Genomic DNA, 25,450 nt, shown 5'->3' with positions numbered 1-25,450 from the left:
TTTACATCGATGACTTAAATTTATAAGAAACCAGGAATGGTTTCTTGAATTAAAAATCATATAAGAGAAGCTCTCATTTCCCCAAGTTTCTATACTTGTCATTTCTCTTTTGAAATTATTGGGGATAAAACGTTCCTCTCTTGGATCTTTGATTCTCTTATACTTGTGGAATGACTTAACCGATAAATAACTGGGCAAAAGGGTCCTCTCTAGTGTAACCCATTCTCCCTCAACACTCAGATGGAAATTGCGTGCTCACAGGCTGCAACTCTGCTCCTCTCCCTCCAGGGAATTCGCTGCAGCCACCTGGCCCCAGGAAGGAGCACTGTCACCTGCAGGGCCCACATTCTCTCTCTTCTGGGAGTGAACTCAATTCAGGCTGGAAGGGGCAGTCTTTTGAAAAACCTTGTTTTCCAATTCCGTTTCAGTAATAATAAATTGAAAATAAGTTGATTCACATATGACACCTGCGTCTACTTTGCAATTCTTAGAACTCTAAAAGTAGAGATACGTGATTAAGTGGAACTTTCTAATCCATACATATGTTACAATAAAGGTGGTTTATTCTTAAGTATTGTTTGTTGTATTATGTGTATGGATATGTGGGGAAAGAGGAGGTGAGTGAGTAATATACATACCAGCTTTTATTAACCAGGATGTTAAATTAGGATTCTCTGATTATGCTAGCTTTGTAGTTTAACACTTAAAAACAAAATGAAGGAGTGAATAGCATTATTTGCAAGCTCTTAGAAAACAAGCAAAACAATAAATATTCTCATTATCTTGATCACAATAGCTGTTAATTCTTAAAGAATTTTGGAATTTGACTTAACTGTTTTCTCTTTAGGTTATAGCGTGTAAGGTTTTTGGATTTCAAATATTAGTTTCCCAGGTGCAATTTTCATAATGGCATACGTTCATTTCTATTAATTTTTTTCAAATCATTTGCGGTTTAGCTAACATCAAAAGTAAAGTACCAATATGTGTTTTAATAATGATTTATGGTTTACAAAGTACTTTCATGTATATTATCTGAAACAGTGATTTTTATACATTTTAGTTTAAGAATTTATTTAGCATCTAATGAAAACTATCACTTAAGAATATATACATATGCATGTGTTCACAGATGCTTCTCAAAACTAAGGAAACCAGGATTCTTGGAACCAGGCTTTAGATTAGAGGTTGCCAACTCTAGCCCAAGGGCCAAAACCTAGCCACAGCCTGTGTTTGAATGGCCTGAGACCTAAACATAGGTTTTACATTTTTAAATGATCAAAACACACACACACACACACACACACACACACACACACACAAATGAAGAATACAATATTTCAACATGTGAAATGATATAAAATTTAAATTTCAGTGTCCTTAAATAAAGTTTTATTGGAACATGGCCATACTCTTTAATTTACATATGGTCTGTGGCTGCTTTTTTTTTTTAAACAATTTATTTTTAAGTAATCGCTACATCCAACATGAGACTCAAACTCACAACCCTGAGATCAAGAATCACATGCTCCACTGCCTGAGCCAGCTAGGTGCCCTTGTGGCTGCCTTTGAACTATCATAGCAGAGTTGAGTAGTTTCCAGGCCTAAAATATTTACTATCTGGCCCTTTACAAAAAATGTTTACTGATCCCTGATCTAAAGTTTCAGAGTATATTTTGTGGTTTTTAGTTATATTATGTTGAGTGTTTGTTTAATTATGCTTAAGTTTAGGATTTGAAAGGGACCTCTACACACTGCTTAAAAAGAATATAAAATTATTGACTAAATGACTTGTAAAATAATGCTAGAAATCATTAATGTGGTGTTTGGAATGTAAGGGCATGGCAAAATGGTTCTGATATTGCTTTAAGGGAAAAAAGGAGTCTGACGTGAACAATCAGTGTGATCTCAACTACATAAATACTATTAAAGAGTAGAAATCAAGTTTAGAAGAAAATATGCTCAAATGATAGACCTCTTGATTGAAGTTATGGATTTTTAAAAACATGTTTACTATTCAGGACTTCATAAATTATACAATGTATCTCTTTGACAATAAGGAAAAACAAAATACTGAACTAAATTAGAGTACAGTTAAACTCTCAAAGATTAGAATCTTCTGTGGTAGTATAACTATAAATATGTTCAAGAGAATGAGTTGATAGACTGAATGTAATTATAGGACCAGAAATCATTTTGAAAAATTAAATTTTACTTCATTTAGGTAGCATGACAGCTTGGTATCAGATGCCTTTTCTTTTCTTTCCTGCATGCAAATTTATACCCATGAATCTGCTAAAGAAATGTTGATCTTTGTGTTAAGAAACAATTTTCCACAAACCGAAGCATTGTTAGTTCTATACTGAGAGGCATTTGGTCAAAATTTATGATAGACTATTCCTTGTTCATAGGAGACTCATGAAATGGTCATCAACATAATGCATAGATTCATGATGTAAAGAAAATTAAACAATTTGACCATTTTTTTCTGTAGCTACTATACTGGCTTGATCTACTTGGTGAACATTTGAATGAATATATAAATGAATAAATTACCTTGTATGACTTTCTGGCTCTGAAAAAAATACATAGTTTGATATCTTGATCAGGACAACTCTTAATACTCTTTTAAAACATATTAGGGGTAACATGACCACATTAATTAAATTGTCTTATGAAGAGTTGTGAGGAATCATTGAAGAGAATAAAATCAAGCTGGGATACAAGGAGCCCAGAAGCCCATTCCCCACCGTCTTCAGGGCTGTAATTGTGATTAAATTGTGAATAAAACAAAAAGGTGTATTCTTAAATAATGTGAGGGGAGAATCTGATGTATCAAAATGATCTACTGAAAAATAAAACTCAGAATCCATTTGGTGGTTACTGCTCTGGCAAAATGAACAAACAAAAGAATATCTCAAATCTATGTTAGTAGCAACAGTATTATAACAGAAGAATTTGAGAAGAAATAAAAGTAACCATAAGAGACTCAGCAATAGAGAACAAACTGAGGGTTGATGGAGGGAGGTGGGTGGGTGATAGGCTAGATGAGTGATAGGTATTAAGGACGGCACTTGCTATGATGAGCACTGCGTGTTATAGGTAAGTGATGAATCACTAAATTCTACTCCTGAAACCAATAGTGTAGTGTATGTTAACCAACTAGAATTTAAATAAAAATTTGAAACAAAAGAAATAAAAATAAAAATGTTGCTATTACGCTAATACAAAATTCTACAAAATGGGTGTTTTTATTCCATCTTTAAGACAGGGAGGCAAACTAATTTGCCTGAGGTCGCAGAAGACTCAACATGGACCAGACTTCAAAGCCTTGATTCTCTTCTCTGTGTCACACTATCACCATTGCATTGACTTTTTAGCCTTGTTTATTTATTTAATGAATTTGAAGATCTTTGTCCCTTTCTACTGTGTTAACAGTCCAACTCAGAAGCAGCATTTGGAGGACTACATCTCATATTTCCTTTTACTCAAACCAGATCTTAAAGCTTTCTGTTCCCTGTCTCCATTTCTCATTTTACAGGTCTTTGGAAATGTGTCTATAAAATGCATTCACTCTTTACTGATCACCTGCAACCTGCGAAAGAGTGTTTGAGGTATTAGAAATTTAGTATTGCCACAGTCCTTCACTCTAAAGGGGCAGATAGTCTTATAGGCGAGACAGGTAAATAAATGAGATTATTATGTGAGACCAGAAGGCACATTGGTAATATGAGAATACTTAAAGTGGTATGAAATGTTGACTTGGGTGGAGGGTGTTCTGTAAATACTTCCCAGAGGATGCACACCTGAGCTGAGATCCAAAATATGGGGGTGACTGAGTTGAGTTAACTTTGTAGGCAGAGGCTCTTCCAAGAAGCGCCTTTGGAAGTTTGGCAGAAAGCAGGCATTTGCTCTGTTCTTAATGTGCTGAAGGTCATTCGGCATGTCTGAGCAGTAGTGTGTGTGCGTGTGTGTGCATGTGTGCCCACCAGTGCCATAGTAGGAATTGGTTTGGAGAGGAATGTAGAGGCTAAGTTATTCAAAGTATTGACTGGTGATAATAACAAGGCCATTTAACACTTACTCTGGGCCAGGCACTGTTGCAAGTAATTTTAATATCACATGTTTATTTCTCATAAAAAACCCAAGAAAAAGGCACACCATCATGATCTCCATTTTATATACAAGGAAAAGGAGACACACAGAAGTTGAGTGACAACTTCAAGTTTCCAGACCTAGGGAGCAACACAACTGGAACTTGAGTTCCAGCCAATCTAGCATGAGAAGCATGGTCCTTGGACTAGTATTATCAGCTTCACCTGGAAGCTTGTTAGAAATGTAAAAACAACCCAGACCTAGAGAACCAGAATCTGCATTTTAACAAAGACCAGGTCCTACCTGAGCACTTCAAAGTTTGAAGAGATCTGTTGTAATCCCTTATAATCTATTATTGTTTCTCTTTAACTTTGAGAAGGAATCTGGACATTACCTTAAGGCCAGTGGAGAGTCAGGGAAAAGTTTGAAGTAAGAGGTTGGCAAAGTCAAATGTGTTTTTACACCAATTGTTTTAGGTCAATCGCTCTGGCTTCAGTATGGAGCCTGCAGTGGCAGAGGGCAATCCTGGAGGCAGAGAGACCAGTGAAAGGGCTACTGTTCACCAAGTACAAGAAGATGGCAGCCTGAAATTGGGTGGTGGCAGTAACAAAAGGAGAGGGGTAGGCGAATGCACAGGACAGCCTTGCCAGAACTTAGAGATTCTTTGGGTATTTGAATTGAGGGAGGGGAGGAGTTAGTTCCCCCAAGTTTATGGCTTGAGCAACTGGTTTCACCATGGTGTCATTTACTATGTAAGAGTATACCTGAGGGAAATTGGGTGGGGAGTAAGAAACGATAATTTGCTTTTAGATTAAATGATGAGATTTGGGAAGACTTTGGGGCAGCCAAGTATAGCTGTTTAGCCAGGGCCAAAGAAAGCCCTGGAAACCACGTATAAATGGCAGGGAAACCATATAAATTACTTGGGTATGTTGGAAGGGGTCTTTGTGCAAGTCCTGGTTTGTCCCTGATATCCCTTCCTCCTCTACCATTTAATTCATTGGTGTCCAAGCCTACTCTGAGCAGTTTTGCATTCAGCAGACAATTAAACATACAGGTCTATGGCTCAGAAAAGATACTTCAGCTAGAGATACAGATTTTGGATTCATAAGCCTATAGAACAGATGATAACTGAGGCAGTGAGATTTCCCAGAAAGAGAAAAGGAGTCCAGGATACAGAGGAGAAGAAGAGAAATCTGCAAAGAGATGTCTTAAAGAGACAGCTTAGAGAAGTAAGAGAGAAGTAAGAGTTTGATATCATGGAAGCCCTGGGTAAAGCGTGTCTCAAAGTGGGGGAAATGGAGAATAGGGTAAAATTGATTCTAGACACTGAATAGATAACGAGAAATGTCTGCTGGATTTAGCAATACACTAGTGATTGACAACCTCCATGAGAGCTGGGAAAAACTGATGAGGACTAAAGCCAGATTACAATAGACTGAGAAGTGGGGCTTGGGAAGCGGAGATTAATAGAGTGTAGACAACTTTTCAAGAGATTGATCTATGAAGCTGAGGAAGAGGGGAATTGGAGGAGCTCAGTAATGAAGGAGAAACGTTTTAAGATGGGAAATTTGAGCATGTTTGAGTGCTGATAATAGGAGCCCATAAAGAAGGGAAGATTAAAGACTGTGATGCTTGAAAGGGTAATGGACACTTGTATAGCTCTTCCTTTTATGTTCCAGTGTACCAGTAGGTAGGTATGGAGATATGGGAGGATGGCCAGAGAAATGGGAAGACTCCTCTGCTGGAGTGGAAGAGTCATCTGTTCCACATTCTGGGGTCTTTAGTGGGTTAATCCTACCAGCATTCCATCCTAAGCCTTGCTCTCCACAAAAGGAACTGTTCTGCTCCTTGAAAACTCCACTTTTATTTCCATTACACACTGCTCAGGACAAGTATGGCCATGAATTAACTAAGCACCTGCTTTAAAATTTAAACTTTAAACTTGGGGCCTCTGGGTGGCTCAGTCAAGTTCAGTATCTGATTCTTGATTTCTGCTCAGGTTATGATCCCAGGGTCGTGCAATCAAGACCTGTATTGGGCTCTGTGCTGATTGTGGAGCCTGCTTGGGATTCTCCCTCCCTCTCTCTTTCACTCTTTCCCCCTCTGTTCCTCCCCAACCTGTGTGTGCTCTTGCTCTCTCTCTCTCAAAAAAAAAAAAAATTAACCCTTAAACTAAAATTCTTGCCTTAGCCTTACCTGTCTTCAGGTGAGGACAGTTTAAAGAGACAGCTTAGGCATACTTCTGTCCAAAACCCTTTAAAGATTTGGTGAACCCACTGGTACCAAAATATGTCTGAAGCTGAGGTCTCTGGTTTCACAGAAACCAGTGGCTCATAATCAGGACCCCAGAGAATACTCAAGGGCAGATTTCAGGTATCTATCAACCCCAGATATGTAATTGAAAAATCTATTTGCAATGGGTTTTTTTTTTTTTTTTTTGTGAGAAGAGGGTCCATTGATTCTATCAGAGTCTTAAGGGCATCTGTAGTCTGTGGAGATAGGTAAATGCTCAAGCTGATCATTTCCAGGGTACCAAAAAGTAACCAATACTAATGATGACAATCAGAGAGGAAAAAAGACAATTACAAGAACATGGAAATACAAGTTTGTTTAACTGTTATCTGACTCAGAATTTCCCATGTGAACCCAAGTATTTGGTTTTCAATTCTAAAGAAATCATGTTTCCTAGATTGAAAACATAAAAAACAAATCAAAGCTTTTCCAACATGTTCTAGATGAACATTTATTTTCAATATTATAGTTGAAAGTTACTAGGCTTGCCTAAGGAACCCAAATGAATCTACCTTTATTCAAAATGTTGTTGGCAAGTATAATAAAAATCAGAGGTAAACTTGTCAGTGAGGTGATGTGACATTAAAACACAAATCTGCTGCTCTTGCTTAGAATTGGCAACTAATGGTAACATGTGGAAATCAAGGAAGTGTAGAAAACAGACATCAGAGTTTACCTTCCCCATCAAACAATTTGGATTATGGCTTCAGGCATGTATCATAACAAATATGTTAAGAAATATCTTGTATGATACATGCTTGCAATATTTGCATTAAATATTAATCTATAGGCTTTGCTGATGAAAATGCTAGAATTTATACATGATGATATTATGAATGTGAAATGACAGCTAAAATGACATGAGGATTTTCTTACATTTTATTTATAAGGATTACACGTTTTATTCATGATTCTTTTCAGTTTCCACATGTTTGAAACCCAAACTAACGGCTTAGTTTTCAAATGGCTGACAGATACCACAGAGGGTCTGACTAAACTAGTGAGGGAGAAAGTGTAAACACATATGGAATGTATGCTTTTGCTTAAGAAACGCTGTTTGTTTCAAGAAGCAATGCTTAAGATTCCTGTAATAGATTATATATTTGTGTGGGCCAGACATACAGACATTTCAATTCAATCTCAGAAAACCTAACACTAGGAATGATCTTGGGGCGACTGGGTGGCTCAGTCAGTTAAGCATCCGACTTCGGCTCAGGTCATGATCTTGTGGTTCATGGGTTCGAGCCCCACATCGGGCCCTGTGCTGGCAGCTCAGAGCCTGGAACCTGCTTCAGATTCTCTGACTCCCTCTCTCTCTGCCCCTCTCCCGCTTGCACTCTGTCTCTCAAAAATGAATAAACGTTAAAAAATTTTTAAAAAATTAAAGGAATGGTCTCTAAGCCTACTTCTGGAACAAGCAGGCAGATTTTTCTTGAAAATAGCAGGAATCTCACTAACTCACTTCAAATCTGTAAATGACTTCAAATTGTGCTCCGGATACATAAACCCAGCCATAAAATAACCGCAGTGATAAAGTTAGTCATTCAAATAAACGAAGCCAAATAAATCCCCAGAATCCTGCCACCTTTTTTTTTGTTCTTGTTCTGTTTTATGGCAATGAAGCTATAACGTGTATAAAAGCCATTTTCACAACTCAGGAGGCAACTCTGAAGAGTTATCTGTCCACTATGTGGCCCCCGCACACATATTATTGAAGTGAGAAATCTGAAAAGCTCAGCTTATAACATATGATAACTGTTGGCTCAAATAGCTTTTTAAAGTTTCTAAGAAACTTCAAGGTATACACTTACTTGCCAAGTAAAAGTGTTCTCATAAGAGGTTACTAGAAATTTTATAAGAATCGCTCATACTTAAAAAAAAAATGAACGCCGAAATACCACATAAAAACCACAAAGGAAACATGGAAAAGAAAACAGAACTTACTTTTTCTTAAGTTGCTTCTTCCTGTGATTTAAAGAGTAGGAAAGAAGAATATATGATGATTTTTTTTCCTCCAACACATCCAGATGTCAACTCCAAGAGGAACAGAATGAACCACCAGAGCTATCTGAGGGTTCCCCCAATTGCAGCTTTTTCAACTTTGTAGAAGAAAATAGGAGGGTGAGTGGGTTTCCTCCAAGTCTTGTGATGTGTATGTAGCTGACTCCTACTGGGCTGAAAAAGCACTCCTTGTCAATTTTTACTTAAAATTGGGAGTAACAAATTCTCTGCAGGATATCCTTAAAGGGAAATTCTGCCAAAATTAGTATTTGAAATATCTGGATAAGCTCCAGAATTTTAAAGTACAATGTGTATACACAGACAACTCACATACACACTCAAGAAATTTCCACTGCCTAGGCTAAATTAAGGGCATATTTAAATTTTTAAAAATCTCTAAAAGGATGATGTAGTTTCCTTTTCCTTGATTAATCTGTTTTGTTTGTTTGTTTGATTTTGTTTCATTTTCTTGCTTTCTGGTGACTATCTGAACCTGTCTCTTAGGTTAGAGATGGCTGTACTACAGAGCTTTTCTGTCGAACTATCTGGAAAGAGATGAAGCCCCATGTTCTTACCTGAAGAATTTTTGGTAGCTTGAGAGATAAACCCTGGGTTGTGGCTTCTATCACTGCCTTCTTGGGAAACTTGGGAAATTTGAGCCTTGGATTTGACTAGAATAACTCCAGGTAGCTACCTGCTTCCTGCACGTGCACTGAGGACTTACCACTCCCTGCTTTTTTCTGCCTATTGCCCTATGAGCTGGCAACAATTGTTATGTCACAGTCCTGGCTATATGACTTCACTTAAACATAGACTCATCTGGTCTTTTGAAATCTTCAATTCAAAAATGAAAAGTGGATAGAGATTTCGAGAGTTGTATCTAAAACTATATTTGAATATCGTAATCCAGAACAGGAATTCTCCGTGGACCAGATGGACTAAGGGACATTTGCTCCTAGAATTTCTACTTGAGGCCATTTCTTCACTTTATAAAGTGGGGCGAGAGAAGAAATGTTCTCTCTGAACTTCATTTGTTCCCAGACAAAAACTGTTCTTGTTCTAAGTGCTAAAGAAATTATATGTTAATATTTTCTGAGATTGAACTCAAGTACACACACACATACACACACACACACACCAAACAAAAAAACCCAAAAAAAGTTGAGTTGGGGAAATGTGTGCATTGCTATTCACCTGACTTTGATGATTTAAGATATGAGAATGAGGGGCACCTGGGTGGTTCAGTTGGTTTAGTGTCCGACTCTTGATTTCGGCTCACGTCATGATCTCAAGGTTCATGAGACTGAGCCTGGGTCAGGTTCTGCACTGACAGAGCAGAGCCTGCTTGAACTTTTCTCTCCCTCTCTCTCTGCCCCCTTCCCTGCTCATGCTCTCTCTATCTGTCTCAAAATAAATAAACTTAAAAAATAGATATGAAAATGAAAACATGGTGAGCAGCAGCAACAAATCGATTCAGTGAAAGGACACAAGTACATTCAACTAGTAATAGATTGTAATCCGCATGACCCTACTGCTAGCCAGGCATTATTTTTATCCTTTTATAGGTGAGGAAGTAGAGTCTCAGAGATATAAATTGTATATGTTCCCCTCTAATTATGGGGCCATCACCGTCTTTGTTTACACCCATGCTTCCTGAGAGGGTAGTCTACATTCTCTGATACAGCTTCTGACCCTCCTGCTTTATCCTCCCACAGTTGCATTCTGTCTTCCACTTGAACCACTGCACCAAAAAAACTTCAGTAAACTCATAAAAGGTCTTAATTAGCCCTCCAAAGGGCACCGTCTTTAACCTTACTTGAGATTTCTCATCTCTTGCCATGTCTGTTTCTTTTTGAAATTTCCTTTCATTAAATTTGGTTTCACTAAGTTACATTCTCTCGATTTCCTCCTTCTTTAGCACCATCAGCCTCTTCTCCCTTTATTCATCTCAGCCTTCCCTAGAGCTATGGAAACCATTAGCAATTATACGACTATCAAACCTGTGTTTTCAATTGTTATCACTCTCTGAGCCTCCAGATCTGTACCCTGTTGTCTGTTGGCCATCTTTTTCTACAGGTCCCCAGGCATCTCAAACTCAACCGTCCCTAATAAAGCTCCTCATCTTCTCCTCACTTCAAATCCTCTCTAAGGGCATGGGCACAATCATCCAAGCCGTCACCTTAGACTGTCCTCACTTATTCTCCACCATCCCCATCAGTCATCCCCATCACCAACTTCTGCTGGTTCTACTTTGTTGGCTCTCCCTCAAATTTGTCATCCTCCCTGCACTCTGATTCTCACCTTTCTCACTTGGATTACTGGATCAGTCGTAGAACGACCAGTAGCTGCCTCAGTCCAGTCCCCTTCTATCATTTCTCTACATCACTATAAAACGGTATTTTAAAATACCAGTTTATCAAATTAGAAAATACCTGCTTCTGGAGCACCTGGGTGGCTTAGTCGGTTGACCCCCCAACTTCGGCTCAGGTAATGATCTCACAGTTCGTGGGTTCAAGCCCCATGTTGGGCTCTGTGCTGACAGCTCAGAGCCTGGAGCCTGCTTCAGATTCTGTGTCTCTGTCTCTGTCTCTCTGCCCCTTCCCTGCTTGTGCTGTGTCTCTCAAAAAATAAATAAATGTTCGGGGAGCCTGGGTGGCTCAGTCGGTTAAGCGTCCGACTTCAGCTCAGGTCACGATCTCGTGGTCCGTGAGTTCGAGGCCGCGTTGGGCTCTGGGCTGATGGCTCAGAGCCTGGAGCCTGCTTCCAATTCTGTGTCTCCCTCTCTCTCTGCCCCTCCCCCGTTCATGCTCTGTCTCTCTCTGTCTCAAAAATAAATAAAACGTTAAAAAAAATTTAAAAAAAATAAGTAAATGTCAAAATTAAAAAAAAAGAAAATACAAGAAATTGCAAGAAATGCTTCTTACAGAAAACCTGGAATAAGAACTGAAAAAATAAAGAAAATTTAAAATGACTTGCAATCAAAGAGACAGCCACAAGTCAAATCTTAGCCCAAATCTCTTTAGAATATTAGGTATGTACATGCAGGAAACCATACAAGGACATTTATACAAATGTGTATACAGTATATTTAATTAGAAAACCAAGACCACCTTATATAGAGTTCTGCATCCTTTTTTTTTTAACCTAATATACCATGAACAATTTTCCAAATCGAGTATCTTTAAGGTGGTTGTGAATAAAGGCTGCAATATAATGAAACACATGAAATATATTATGGACTAGTGGTCTCTCTTCTCTCTGTCTCTCTTGCTTTCTGATTTGTTTTCTTCAACACCAAAACTGACCCTGAGCATTTATCATGTATGAGTCGCAAGGACTTAGATTTTGGTGAGAAAGGGGGGAAGGAGGAAAATAGAAAACACTCACTTTAAGTTCATTTACATTTATTAGATACTATTCAAACAACTCTATTTTCTATACTTACCATGTGTCATGTCTTCAAGCAATTAATCCAATCTGTAAGTCTGCATAGTAGAGTTAGGTGAAAGGTATATTTTAGGTGAGTAGACAAGATCAGTGGGAAAGCAATTTGATCAAGTGCTTTTTCTTCTTCACATTGAATGACAAGAAACATATGAGAAACCCCATAGGACCTTTGTCTTAGCTTGACTAGTCAGATATAGGTTTTTTGGGGGGCAGACTAGCATCTGAATAAAAAAGAGTACTTCAGAGCCAAGGAGACTGCCTCCTTTCTGGGCAAGGCAGGCTGTCCATGCTCCTCTTTGACTAGAAGCTGGGGAAAAAGACTTGTACATATCAAGTCCACATTTTACTTTTCAGACAGGAGAGACATTGATTTCATAAATAATAGTAATTTTAAAGGATTTTGATATGTCCTCAAACTGCTCAAACTGCCTTTCAGAATGGGCAGTCTTTCTAAATGACAAATCTAATTACCTTATTTTCCTGGTTAACCTTGTAAAACTCCCCGTTTTCACGATGATGGCTAAACTTTTTCGCTTAGTGTACATATAAGGTAGTTCATGATCTCCCTCTGGTCTCTCCAGCTTCAGCTTACAGTGCTTCCCCAGACCATTTATCACATTTCTCATACTTAGGGTTTCCCAAATGTCTCATTATTTCATATTAGTTCATGTCTTAGTACTTCCCGATCTCCTCCTCTCTCTCAGAAATGCCTGATTTCACTGGGCTTGTCCTACTTTTCTGTCAGGACTCAGTTCTGTCAGGACTTTTCTGTCAGGACTCAGGAGATCATTTCCAGCCTGTTCAGTTCCCCTCCCCGCTGTGCAAGACAGTGGACTTTCATTTCTTACCCCATAGCATCCTCTGCTCGTTGATTCTTGCCATCTCCTTGAAACAAGGTGTATTTATTTTTCATACTTTTACTTATTCAACTAACATATGTATTTTTAAATTATTTATTTAAATTCAAGTTGGTTAACATACAGTGTAGTATTGGTTTCAGGATAGAACCCAGTGCCCAACAAGTGCCCTTCTTAATGCCCATCACCCATTTAGCCCAAACCTCCCCTATCTCCCCCATCTAGCAACACTCAGTATGTTCTCTGTATTTAAGAGTCTCTTATGGTTTACTTCTGTTTTTATCTTATTTTTCCTCCCCCCGCACCATGTTCATCTGTTGTCTTCTTAAATTCCACATGTAAGTGAAGTCATCTATTTATTTGTCTTTCTCTGACTACTCAGTGATCAAAAAGAAGGAAATGTTGCCATTTGCAACAACGTGGATGTAACTAGAGTGTATTATGCTAAGTCAAAGTGTATTTTTAAGATTTACATTTGTATTCCTAGTTCTTCATAGTCATACAGTATCCAGGAGATTGTTGAGCTCAGGATTGAAATTCACCATGTCTCCCTTTTCTTCATCGCACCACAACACAATCTCTTTCCTCCTGCTCTGTAAACACACATCCACGATGTGGATTAGTCGTATTACTAATCACTGAAGAGAAATAGAGGTGCAAATAGAGGCAAACCTGGTAAAACAAATAATAAAACACTGAGAACTTATAAAAATTTAATACCTATTCAAAGTAGTTATTCCTTCTTTTTTGGTGGTGTAAATTGAATAAACACTTTTTATTTCTGTGTTTCTGTGTATTCTGTTTCTGAAAGCCTGAAAGTCAAGGTTTCTTTGTTAGATGGTTTGGAACAAATTTTTCCCAGGTTCTATTTAATTTTTTGTTCAGTGTCGACTTCAAAGTAGAGCAACTTGTGCGAATCTAGGCCATTTTAATGTAATGTGGTTCTAGATTTCTGTGCAAAATGTGCATCTGAGTTTATGTGTTTTTCCTTCATCTCCCATATATACTGGGGTAAAGGCTTCAGTGGTATTAGTCAAAGAAAGCAAACCTTCCATGGTCTCCAACCTCTACCCAACTAACATGTTAATTCTTGATAGAAAAAAAAGTCCCATTGGCCCTGGGATGAGTAGCATTTCTGGGGAAGCAATGAATTGGTTCTCAATCCACACGCTGCAGGGATGAAGTTTTGGTGTGATGGTGGGGTGGTCCGGAGCCAAAGGCCAAAGAATTCTTGAAGACATCTTTGGTGCAAAAGGTGATTTATTAAAGTACAGGGCAGGACCCGTAGGCAGGAAGAGCTGCATGGGGTCATGATGGGTAACTCCTTATATACCCTCAGGTTGAGAGAGGATCAAGGATATAGTATGTCTCTAAGGAATTTTGGAAGCAAGGTTTCCAGTACCTTGAGGGGCTAGGTGTTGCTAAGGAAACATTTATTACCATTTAATAAAACCTTAGTCATAAGAGCCTTTAGATGTATACTGAGGGGCCATAAGCTTGGAGTATGATTGCCAGCATATATCTTGGGGCAGTTAAGATAAAGGAAGTAAACTTACAGGATCCTGGAGGTTGGGATGTTAAGCTAAGGTTCTCCTTTTGCCCTAAAGAAAGTGTCATCCTTGAGACAGCTGAGCTCCTAGAAGGAGGTCACTCTGCCTGTTTCAAGGACTTGTCAATGGGCTGTAGGCAGTAAGGGAATTTAATTTTTCATTTGCCTTAGATTCCCACATTACCATGGCAAGCACTTAAACTCTTTTCCTTTGTTCCTGAGTAGCCAGAAGTGTCCAAGGAATATCACTCATATTCAACTGGGGTGGGGGGGGGGGCCGTGCCAGCTTGCATTTTGCCCTCCGCTTGCCCCATGCTCCCTCTTCACGAACAATCACTGTTGCACTCTGACCTCATCTTTGGTGCTTTATGGTCTAAAACATACTCCCTAAAAAGTTCAAGATGGTTCTATATTCAAATTAAGCAACTTATACATTTATTATTCTGATTTCATATCAGTATCTTTTCTGAAAATTCACTGATTTTGATAAGATAGGCCATGGTTCACTGAATCACTCTGATGGCTAGAAGTGGGTTTCCCTTGACTCTTCAGAAACATGTGGTCTGGAGAATGGGGCACACGAACACATTATTCAGAAAGCTCTATTGTATCTGCAATAGTAGGAAGTGGCAGATAAGAGTATAGCTGTACATTTGCTGACATGTAGCTAACCGAAGATGATTTACTCAGGTAAAATGGTTCGACTGGCAAACTTTCATGGAATGAGACACTGAGGACTATCGAACTATTTTTGTGCAAGAAAATATAATAAAATCTTTAAATATATTCAGAAAAAGAATTTTAAAATGTGAATACGTTACATGTAACATATGCATCAATTAATCCTAGTAGTAATTAAAATAATGGAAGCTCCAAAGTACCACAAAATTTAACAGAAATAGGCAACTTTATTTTTAATAACACTCTTAAATCTTCCCATCAAGATCATAGTAGATAACCATTTAAGAATTTTTATTTATCAGTGAGATTAGATTTTTACATACAAAATCGGCTATACCACTTTGTTTTCAAAAACAATAAAAATTGTTCTTATTTACTGTGAAAAATACGAACCATTTTGATAAATGAAAAAAAATTAATGTGATCAAGACAATCGTTTTCTTTTTATTTGCTTGGTCGTCCTACAAATTTTTTTTTTTTCTACAATTTTTTTTCCTACAAATTAGGAAGGCCAGAATGATTTTATTTGCTTCATTGTTTATGACCTAGTTTGAATCAAATGTGGATTACTCTGGTATCTGCTGAAACATAAATGATAAGTTCTTAAAGACTGGATAAAACCTTAAGTTTGGTTTTTAATATTTTGAAAGCTGAATAAAAAAACTACCTGGAGTTTGTGGTCACAGAGGATTTGTCATTTTCTTCCTTTGCCCATATGAAAATACATTAATAGAAAATTACCAGTGGAAAAACATTTTTAAATTTAGGTTACATTCCTATCAACTTTAATAATAATGTTTAGTTAGCAATTGTATCAATTTCACTCAATATTAACACTCTGTCTGAATTAGAGTAGAGGTAGACTGATATTTGTATTCAAACATTTTGAAACAGGAAGTTTTAAATGCCATATGAGGAATTATATAAAATAGTACTTTTTTAATATTTGAAATTTAACTTACTATTATATTCAAAATAAGTTTCTTTTTGATAATAATAAATTGTTGCTTGAAATTTGCTTGAAATTATTACACCAAGGAACTATTTTAGTTACTTTTAACTACTAGTAGTCTTTAGAAAACAAGAATACCTATTTTCTTACATGGATTTCCATTTTTGGAAAAAAAAAAGTTTCAATGATTTCAATGCACTTATAGATCCTCCTACAACAAAGCATTAGGAGTCAGAGTGACTACTGATATAAAAAATAACATTTAGAAATGCAAATTGGGTTAAAGAAAAAATACTTGTATTACATTTTTAGTTATTCTAATGTGATTTATATCTATTAAGAAGTAATTTTTATTTTTTCTCTCACTCTTGTTAGCGTCTTGTTTTAGAATAGAATAGACCATAGCAATAAATGGGCCCCTCTGGTGTTTTTCTGCAGCTGTAAAGGCATCCCTGAAACTGTCAACCACATAAAAGTTCACTCCTGTGGGGGCAATGGGAGGCCCTCTATCTGCCAGAAATAAAAGCAGGGGCTTAGTAATAAAAAGTTCTTCTGCAAATTTCTGTATTTTAGGTTTGAAGCATTGTCTAGTAATTTTAAAATACACGATTTTTATTGTTGACACCAAAGGGTTTTTTTTTTTTTCCTTTTTAAAAAACACATGGCCACATTTTAAGTTTCCACCTAATATGGGTATATATATAATAATGTCACTTGAAATCTAACAACACAACGAATGAGTCCTTTTCTAGAGATGAAAGATATCAAAATTTATTCTTCATTTAGCATCTGAAAATAAAATAAAACTGAAATGGTTAATTTTTAGAATTATATTGTGAAAAAGAAATCTTCCATGGTTGAACCCAATTTATAAAAATTCACATTTTTATAAGGTTTACATTGAATACAACACTATTGTTTAGACTGAATTGCGTGTGTGTGGGTGTATGCATGGGGGCATTACTGGGAGGAACTGAGGACTGTGAAATGAACACTTTGTGGTAACCACTCAACCATATTAAACTTTGGGAAAAATGTATATTATATGATAAAAGTAAATTAAGATCATTACTCTTCTGTCATAGATGACTTCCTGGATTTGAGAACAAGGTCTTTAATGGATGAAGAAAGTTCTTGAAGCTCTTTACGAGTAGTATTGGTGATATCTTCTTGTTCTTTGTCTAATTCATCACTCAAAGGATCATCTCCCTGGCCAGTCTTCTTATTTTGACTAACTAAATGCTTTACAACTAAACCTTGATACTTTACCAAAAGAGTATGCTGATCCTGTGAAAAGAGAAAGGAGAAGAAAAGTTAACAAACATTAATTTTCTGTGGAACAAGCATGATTTGTTCAACCAACACCCATCTTTATAAATCAGTATAATCATCTTAAGTAGAAAACTGAATCAAGCAAGGTCCTTGCTGGCAAGTTGACAGGTTAGGGGTGATAAAACATGAATACAGATCATTTTAATGTAAACCGACTTGGCTAGGTTCTATCACCAGACATTTAGTCAAAGTTACATGGAAGTTCAAAGAAGCCCAATTACTTTTAGCTGAGAAGTTTCTCAGAAGAATCTGTGCAGGGTAAGACTTTTTTGAACTGGTCCTTGAACAACAGGTTAAATTTACATAAGCTGAATTGGAAGACTGGACATTATTACATCTTTTTTGAAAGCTTAGATTTCCAAATTCAGAATATTTTTTTTTACTATAGATCCTGTAGGATCCCAAAAGATTCTTGAGCTATGCTGAGTTTTTTTTTTTTTTTCAACTTTTTTTTTTTTTTTTTTTTTATTTATTTTTGGGACAGAGAGAGACAGAGCATGAACGGGGGAGGGGCAGAGAGAGAGGGAGACACAGAATCGGAAACAGGCTCCAGGCTCTGAGCCATCAGCCCAGAGCCTGACACGGGGCTCGAACTCACGGACCGCGAGATCGTGACCTGGCCGAAGTCGGATGCTCAACCGACTGCGCCACCCAGGTGCCCCTATGCTGAGTTTTTAAAATCAATCTTCTATCACTGTTCACATTCTTGAACGGGAAATCATATTAACATGTTTTGTGTCTTACTGTTTACGATGATGCAAACCTATCCATTCAAAATCTTCAGAATCTAAAAGCTTTAAAAGTTTCGAGTGCACTGACAAGATGATACCTCTGGAATTTTACTACTGAGAAAGGCGATGATCTGTGGGACACATCTTCCAGGTGCATGGAGCATGCTGTGGGTTGAGAACTGAAACAGAAGGACTGATGTGAGGTGCAGAATAAGAGCAGGGTCTTCTGTGACTTTTAGCTGTTCAGCCAGTGCTTGTCGATGCTGGAACAATATCTGCCTAAACAAAAATAAAATCACAAAACACATTATCATATTTTCACCAGCTCTCATCAATTTCACTTCTTCCCTTCTGTATTCATTTTTAGCTTCTCCAGTTTAGTTATCTAGCTCCATAAACATCTTAAGGGATATTTTAAATAGGAAATATAGACACACTTGACCCTAAATGGTATGGATAAACCAATATGCTAGAGAATGATACAGAAAACTAGATAGCAGGGATACTCAAGATATACTTTTTATTTTAAGTTGTTGGGAATCAGACAGAAGTGCACTAATGCACATAAGCTTTCTACAGCAGGTCTCGAAGCCAACATAAAGTTCCCAGGCTTGATCTACTAGGGGATTAGGGAACCTTGCTACCCTATCAAAATGGGTCAGAGAGGGAGACCTATGTATTGAATACGCTTAAAGGTATGCAGCCATTTGGATACAAGAGTTCTCTGTGCAAGATCCACATAGTCACCAACTTCAGACATGAAATATCACACATCTAAGAATCTGTTAATAATGTAGATTAATTGAATGTTGTTACCTTTCCCTTTTTTTGTCTCCCCTTTTCACCATAATATCACAAGCCTCTGCTGCAGAATCCAGACAAGAAAGAAAGTCTTCTATGCTCTGAAAAGGTATTTAATGCCATAATTTACTTTTATTAACAGGTTTCCTAAAGAAATACAGTCATTTAATACTGTTCTATAATATCACACCCTAAATACAATTTTTAAAAAGGTCATTTTGTTATTAAACTTGACATTGTGATTTAGGACTAAAGAGGATAAAATGTCCCCAGCCTGTTCTCCCCCTTCACCTCCCAAAGAGATTTAGTTTACAATTATTCTTATAAAAATGTACTCAAAGGTCATAAATTCTAGCCCCATTATCTAAACAGAATCCAACTTTACTTACTTTTTCATTCAGAGAGCTATGTAGTTTTGTGAGAGCTACTTTGGTTTCTTCTGATAATTTACTTAAAATTTTTTTTCTTACCTATAAGGGGAAAAAAATTCTTTTGGGATTGTGACTTTAACATGTGGTGGATATAAGATCAAACAAAACAAAACAAAGTATATTTGTTGCTATAATAGAATACTGAATAGAATTTATCTTTGTTTTTGAGTTTTAGCTCTCAAACTAGGGATAAAAACATGCCAAAAGCATTCTAGTATCTGAAAGCTAGCTAACAACCAGTCAGCCAATGAAGCTAGATATAGCTTTGCTCCTCCCTTCTGGCCCAGCAATGTAAGAGGAAGATGGGGCAGGGGAGTGGCAGGGGGTGGGCTGAGGGAGGAGGGAGAGAGAACCATTTACCTTGTGGGTAAAAGAGAATTTGGGGCAAGAGGCTACTCCCTCTCTTTTTCATTGGGGTGGGAAGAATGTTCTTCCTAATGCCAAGTGAAGGGGGTCTCACTCTTGAATAAAGTTTAAGAATGCCTATAAACTAGAGAACTTGCTCTATGGATGGACAGTTGTTATGCTATTTGGTGTGTGGTCTTTTCAGCACCCCGTCCACACAGATGTGTCTCAAGAAATTTGGTGGCATTCTTGACCCATCTGATGGCCCTACCTAGTATGAAATTTCTGGTGGAGGCCTACTGGAATGGCTTGGCCAGTAGGCCCCGAAAGTTACAGTGAGTCTTGGAAGACTAGGGCAACCTACTGACTCCCCGTCACATGGCACACTAAATCCTTCCGTAGCCCCCAAAGGGCACAGGACAGGACCCCATGTATTTCTCACAGCAGAAGTTGGCACAGAGGCAGGATACATGAACTGCCCAAGCATCTGGAGATTCACTGTCAAGCTAAAGGAGGAAGGGGGACAGTACTTTGCTGGGGTAGACAGGAGAAATAACCTGTTTGGAAGTTTAGGGGGTGGTCCTTGCCATGAGAGGGAGTCACATGCTAAAAAACATCCCCCAAACAACCTATGCCATCTATGTGGCAATGGCCACATCACGAGAGACCACAGCATTGGACCTAGGTCATAATCAGTGATATGCAGTCATTCTTATGAGGCACTTTTTGCCTCTTTCATTTTTTCTAAATCTCAAACATTAAGTGGATCAGAGAAGAAGGACAGAGAAGAAGTAGAGGAGGAGAGTTAGGGACAGATCACACTTCCTTCTCTAGGCAACTAGGAGCCACTGCCCTACCTTACATTTCAAGAAGGGAAGAAATGAACTTTGAATTTAGTTTGAGATTAGAATTTTAACAAATAAATTACAATTTATTTAAATATTGAACAGAGATGGTGCCAGTAAGTGAAAATGACTGCAGAGTTATGCAATCAGGCCATAGCACTGTTAAGGGATTTGCAACTCAGCACGAGAAAGGGATGTGACACCATAATAATTAGGAAAAAATAAAAGTGTTGATTCTAAAGTAATTAACCATCATTACTTTCAAAAGACCGGTTATATTACCAATTTGAACTAAAAATCTGATGGATGTTTTCCCTAAAAACCCTTTCTTATATTTTACTCTCCTTTAGACTATTCCTGGTGTGAGAAAATAAAGCATGCTTTTATTTCAAAACTAAACACATCAAGGATGGCAAACAAATCACTATCATACTTCATTTGTGATGGTTGCAGGATCGTCTACTGCCATCATTAAATCCGAAGCTAAGAAGTTGAAAATGAGGTTAGTGATATCAGTACACACTGTCTTCAGCAAATGCTTTGTAAGAGTAGCTTGCGTATCATCTGGAAAATAAAGGTGTTTTATTAAAATGAATGTCCAAGAACAATTATGAGAATCAATGAAAAAAACACCACCAAGTATACCTGTGAAGAACTTCACCCCCTTTTCAAAAAGCCGAATGTTATTATACAGGTTTGAAACCTCTTCTTGCAAGTCCTTGATAGTGCGCTTTCGACCAGTTCCAGAGGCAGAAGAAGTTGAAGACATGAACACTGAACGCACCACCTCGAGGTAAGTTTTATTAAGGGGTCTGTACACAAGATAAATATATTTAGTTTATTAAAAAGTACTGGATTTATGCATCTAAGAAATTTTGCTTCTATGGAAATAGGCCTTAAGGGAAGACCTCTATATTTTTTAAACAAACAAGATTAATTTGGAGACTAGTTCCCAAGAATTTGTCCTCTAAGCCTAGGACTTATCACTTAAATGCATTTACTTTTCTCAGTCTTACAGTACTCAAAATTATTGCACTAAAGACAGTAAGAATAGCAGTAACAGAAGTTTCAATTCAAATTCAAATTCAATTCAAAGTAGTTTTTAAAAGTTAATTTGGAGAATAGACTATAAATCTGTTTCCCATCCTTGGGAATAATAAATTCTCAATTTCTAAAGTACTATAAAAGATAACACATTAAAAACTTTATGCTCAACAACTCAGAATAGATTATTTTATTTTTATAAAAAAATTTTTTTAATGGTTATTTTTGAGAGAGAGACAGAATATGAGCAGGGGAGGGGCAGAGAGAAGGAGAGGAAGGCACAGAATCTGAAGCAGGTTCCAGGCTCTGAGCTGTCAGCACAGAGCCTGACATGCAGCTTGAACTCATGAACCACGAGTTCAACTCATGAGTTCATGAGTTGGACACTCAACTGACTAAGCCACTCAGGCACCCCCAGAAAAGATTTTTTAAAAAGTAATGGCAAATGATTAGAGGTAACTACTCCATTTTTTTACATATGAAAAATGTGATTATTTAATATATTCATGTACAAAAACATTCAGTGAAATGAAAAAATCTCACTACAAAAGCTATATTCTAAATTCAATGTTAGATGCACTGGGCTCCTGGACTGCATTTATAGCTTACACACTGGAACTACCTTGAGGGAAAATCACGTTAGTTAGTAATGGTCAAGTTATACACAATGTTTTTCACTTCCATAAAGTAAATTTAGCTTGGCTCAATTACAAGCTAGTGCTGTCTAAATTTATTCTCTTTGAAGACAGTTTGTTACTTTATTTCTCCCCTTTTTTAAAAGTGCACTGTTTACTCTCTGTCACGTCCAGATAGAAAATGGTCTTTTCTTTCTTTTAGATGTTCCTTTTCATGCTATGTTAGAGAGCAGCCAGCTATTATGTTGGTGTTTTTCTCCCAACTAGTACTGTAACATCAGTGAATGAGGATGCCTCCACACTCTCGCCTTTTCTTTCCTATATTGCCTTCCCCAGAGCACTTACATGTTTGTTGAATTGAACAGCCTCTACAGGCAAACAAAATCTGCAATTTGGTGGCTAGATTAAATTCTAAGCTTTGAAAAGAAAAGACCTAGAGTATATGTTTTCTATGATCTTGGTAAAAATTTTATTTAAAACCTCTGAATTTCTATCATAAAACAGAAAAAAAATATGTTTTTATACTTACTTTATTAAGTACTCGGCAAGTTCAGAAATAAACTCCTCAGGGGCATCTTGTACGTGTTTTCTTAAAAAATCTTCAATCTCATCCTGGAACATAAAAGTGATCTCTGGCTTCTTCTTTCCTATAGTAGAAATGAGCAATGTGAAAAACAACAAAACCATAAAGCAACCTAAAGCAAATAAGGTTCAACATATTTAATAAGATGGTAATTCATTCACTTCATACCACAAAGACTCTGATATTGCCAATGTCAAATAGCAATAACCAATGAAAATAATTTTAAAAATAAGAGATAGTGGCATCTCTTTTGAGTAATAATGTCCTAACTTCATTTTGTGACTGTTTTCTGAGTCAATCAGAAAATCATAAAGATGTTTTCTCCCCAATCTAACTTGGATGGTACAAATAGTTGAAAATCAAGGAAAAAAGTCTTTTAAGAAAAGATAACTTCACTGTTGAACAATATATAATGAGCAGAATTTCTGTCTTTATAAAAATAAATAGGCACTAAAAATCAAATCATCCTTGTAAGTTACATAGGATCTTCAGGAAAAGTCTTTATAATCATGTGAACTACAACTCTGGTAGAATTAAGCTAAAAATTATCTGTGGGAAAGGCACAGATGAAAAGAATCCTTGTAATTTTACACTCATAATTTATTCTTCTTCTTACAAAAATAATTCCATACCAAGGAAAGCTTGTATGCAGCTAGTGTAATGGAAATAATTGTTAACTGTGCATGCCTACTCACCGACTTGAAGTAGTACAGGTTGCAGACAAAAGAAAGCTAACAATATTTCCGTTATTAATTGTAAAAATATAAAAGTGATTATTTCCAGCTAAATTTGGTTATTGTAAAACCATAGAAATAAAAATAAAAAATAATTAAATAAATAAATAATAGCTCAAAAATCAATCTTCACTATGCATCAAGATCTAAGTAGTTGACGTTATAGCTTTAGAACAGATACACCCATTAGAAGAGATAGACTATCCTTTCTTTTTGTGATTTGCTATCCATTCCTGATCTTCCACATCAAATAGTTTCTGCTTTGTTTGCTTTCTGCATGCATGTTATAAGTTATTACATTATATTTCCATATAGTAATCTTTCACACTAAGTTGATGCTGTATTTTAGCTGAGAACCTGATTCCGTCCCCCATTGTGAGATTATAACACAACCCCTTTTCAAAAGCACTGAAATTATATTTTTTTAGGTAGAATGGTTTTGCTACCTTTATAGCCCCTCTCTATAACCTGTGCACAAAAGAAGTAACACATGTCTCATTTAATAATTACTTAAGGCTACAGATAATAGAAAAATATTTTATTAAATATCCCTTCTCTCCCACCCCTAGTACATCTGGGGAATAGAGAAATTCATTTACTAATGAAAAATTAAAACCCACATAGGTCAGTCTTAATACTACTTAAAATAGGAACAGGGCTACTAGTTTCTATGAAGATAGGTTTTTAAAAAAGTTTTTTAAATGTTTATATTAGAGAGAGAGAGAGAGAGAGGGAGAGAGAGAGAATGAACACAAGTTGGGCAACGGCAGAGAGAGAGACGGAGACAGAATCTGAAGCAGGCTCCAGGCTCTGAGCTGTGAGCACAGAGCATGATGCGGGGCTCGAACCCACGAGCCATGAGATCATGACCTGAGCTGAAGTCAGATGCTTAACTGACCAAGCCACCCAGGCGCTCCTCTATGAAGACAGTTTTAATTAATATTGTTTTATGCATGCTGAGAACAGTAGCTATTTTTATCTATCTTAGAATACTTTAAAGATAGATCTTAAGCAAATACATTATCACCAGTAGTGGCACACTAATAACTGAAGCCCACGTCAACTGATTTCTACGCCTCCTGGCTCTAGCCCATACAAAATGAGCTCTGTGGAAGAAGTAAAATAAAAATTTCAGATTATTATCATTTCAATGTTTTTTCTGTGTTTACTGGGGAAAAGGAAGAGGGAGGTATCACAGTTGCATTAAGTAAATTTATTTACAACACAAACATAGAAGAATCATAACTTTACTTAGAAAAACTAACATGTCTCTTGCTAACTTAACAATACTGAATAATAACAAGTCTTGGAAAAGGAAGATGCATATACTAATTATCTTCCTTAAATAGAAGCAACCAATCACTTAAGTGTTACCATAAAACTTAAACATGCATAATATTAGTGTTTCCTACTTGAATATGCAGAAATCCACTTTTGTAAAATATTATAATTTGTTTTGCATGGCAGCGGGAAACCATAAAAGTGACTATGCAAGCCGCAACTGTGCAAGGTGTTCTTAATAAACAATGGGAAAATTTGATTGTTCTGTGACCCTTTAAAAAATGTTTGTGAAAACATTAGAAGTTCTGCTGGTTATGAATATAAAGGGAAATGAAAAAGAAAACTAATAATTTAGCATACTATAATTTAGCTCATTAGAAACCCTGAGCATGAAAGTGTTTGATTTCTTTGTAAAAAACTTATCAAAAATCATCTCAATGGTGCTTGCTTCTTCTCATCCTGTGACTTATATTCCAGAGCAAGCATTTTTCTGTGGCTTGGCAAGTTGTCATACTCCTTTTTTAACTCCGGATCAGCTTACGGCATTTTATCCTTTGCCCTTTCAATGTTGTGAAACATCTCGTGAGAATTCCTTTATTGGAGGTTTTCTGCCAACCTCACCCCCTCTAAAACATTTTCATCCTTTTTGTCATGATCACTTTCCCCATTTACGTCAGTTAAGTGCGCTTCTACCAAGCTCCTCAGGCTGCATACTTGGTTCTTGAACAGGGCAATACCAACGTTCCCACAGTCAGCTTTTTCCCTAACTCCATTTATTCCTGATTCATATTTTATTTCCAATGTTATCACTTTT

At 36.9% G+C, this 25,450-nt stretch overlaps 2 protein-coding genes across 2 annotated transcripts in view; both read right to left on the bottom strand.

Annotated features, from left to right (window-relative positions):
- The window catches only part of FHL5 (four and a half LIM domains 5), a 44,081-nt gene extending 35,520 nt beyond the window's left edge, over nt 1-8,561 (bottom strand). Inside the window, exon 1 of the mRNA XM_030315997.2 lies at nt 8,332-8,561. The gene's annotated coding sequence lies outside the window, so the exon portion shown is untranslated. The remainder of the gene's footprint in view (nt 1-8,331) is intronic.
- A 6,568-nt stretch (nt 8,562-15,129) lies between these two features.
- Nucleotides 15,130-25,450, bottom strand: part of UFL1 (UFM1 specific ligase 1) — a 33,273-nt gene continuing 22,952 nt past the window's right edge. Inside the window, exons 13-19 of the mRNA XM_030315995.2 lie at nt 22,568-22,685; nt 21,005-21,171; nt 20,793-20,923; nt 19,128-19,208; nt 18,754-18,839; nt 18,036-18,216; nt 15,130-17,161 (exon numbers count right to left, since the gene is read on the bottom strand). Coding sequence (XP_030171855.1) covers nt 16,943-17,161; nt 18,036-18,216; nt 18,754-18,839; nt 19,128-19,208; nt 20,793-20,923; nt 21,005-21,171; nt 22,568-22,685 — 983 coding nt within the window. The 3' untranslated portion in view covers nt 15,130-16,942. The remainder of the gene's footprint in view (nt 17,162-18,035; nt 18,217-18,753; nt 18,840-19,127; nt 19,209-20,792; nt 20,924-21,004; nt 21,172-22,567; nt 22,686-25,450) is intronic.

Source organism: Lynx canadensis, chromosome B2 (assembly GCF_007474595.2).
Source record: "Lynx canadensis isolate LIC74 chromosome B2, mLynCan4.pri.v2, whole genome shotgun sequence".
Taxonomy (NCBI): domain Eukaryota; kingdom Metazoa; phylum Chordata; class Mammalia; order Carnivora; family Felidae; genus Lynx; species Lynx canadensis.
Note: the sequence above shows the minus strand (reverse complement) of the source record. Positions and strands in the feature narration are given on the sequence as shown.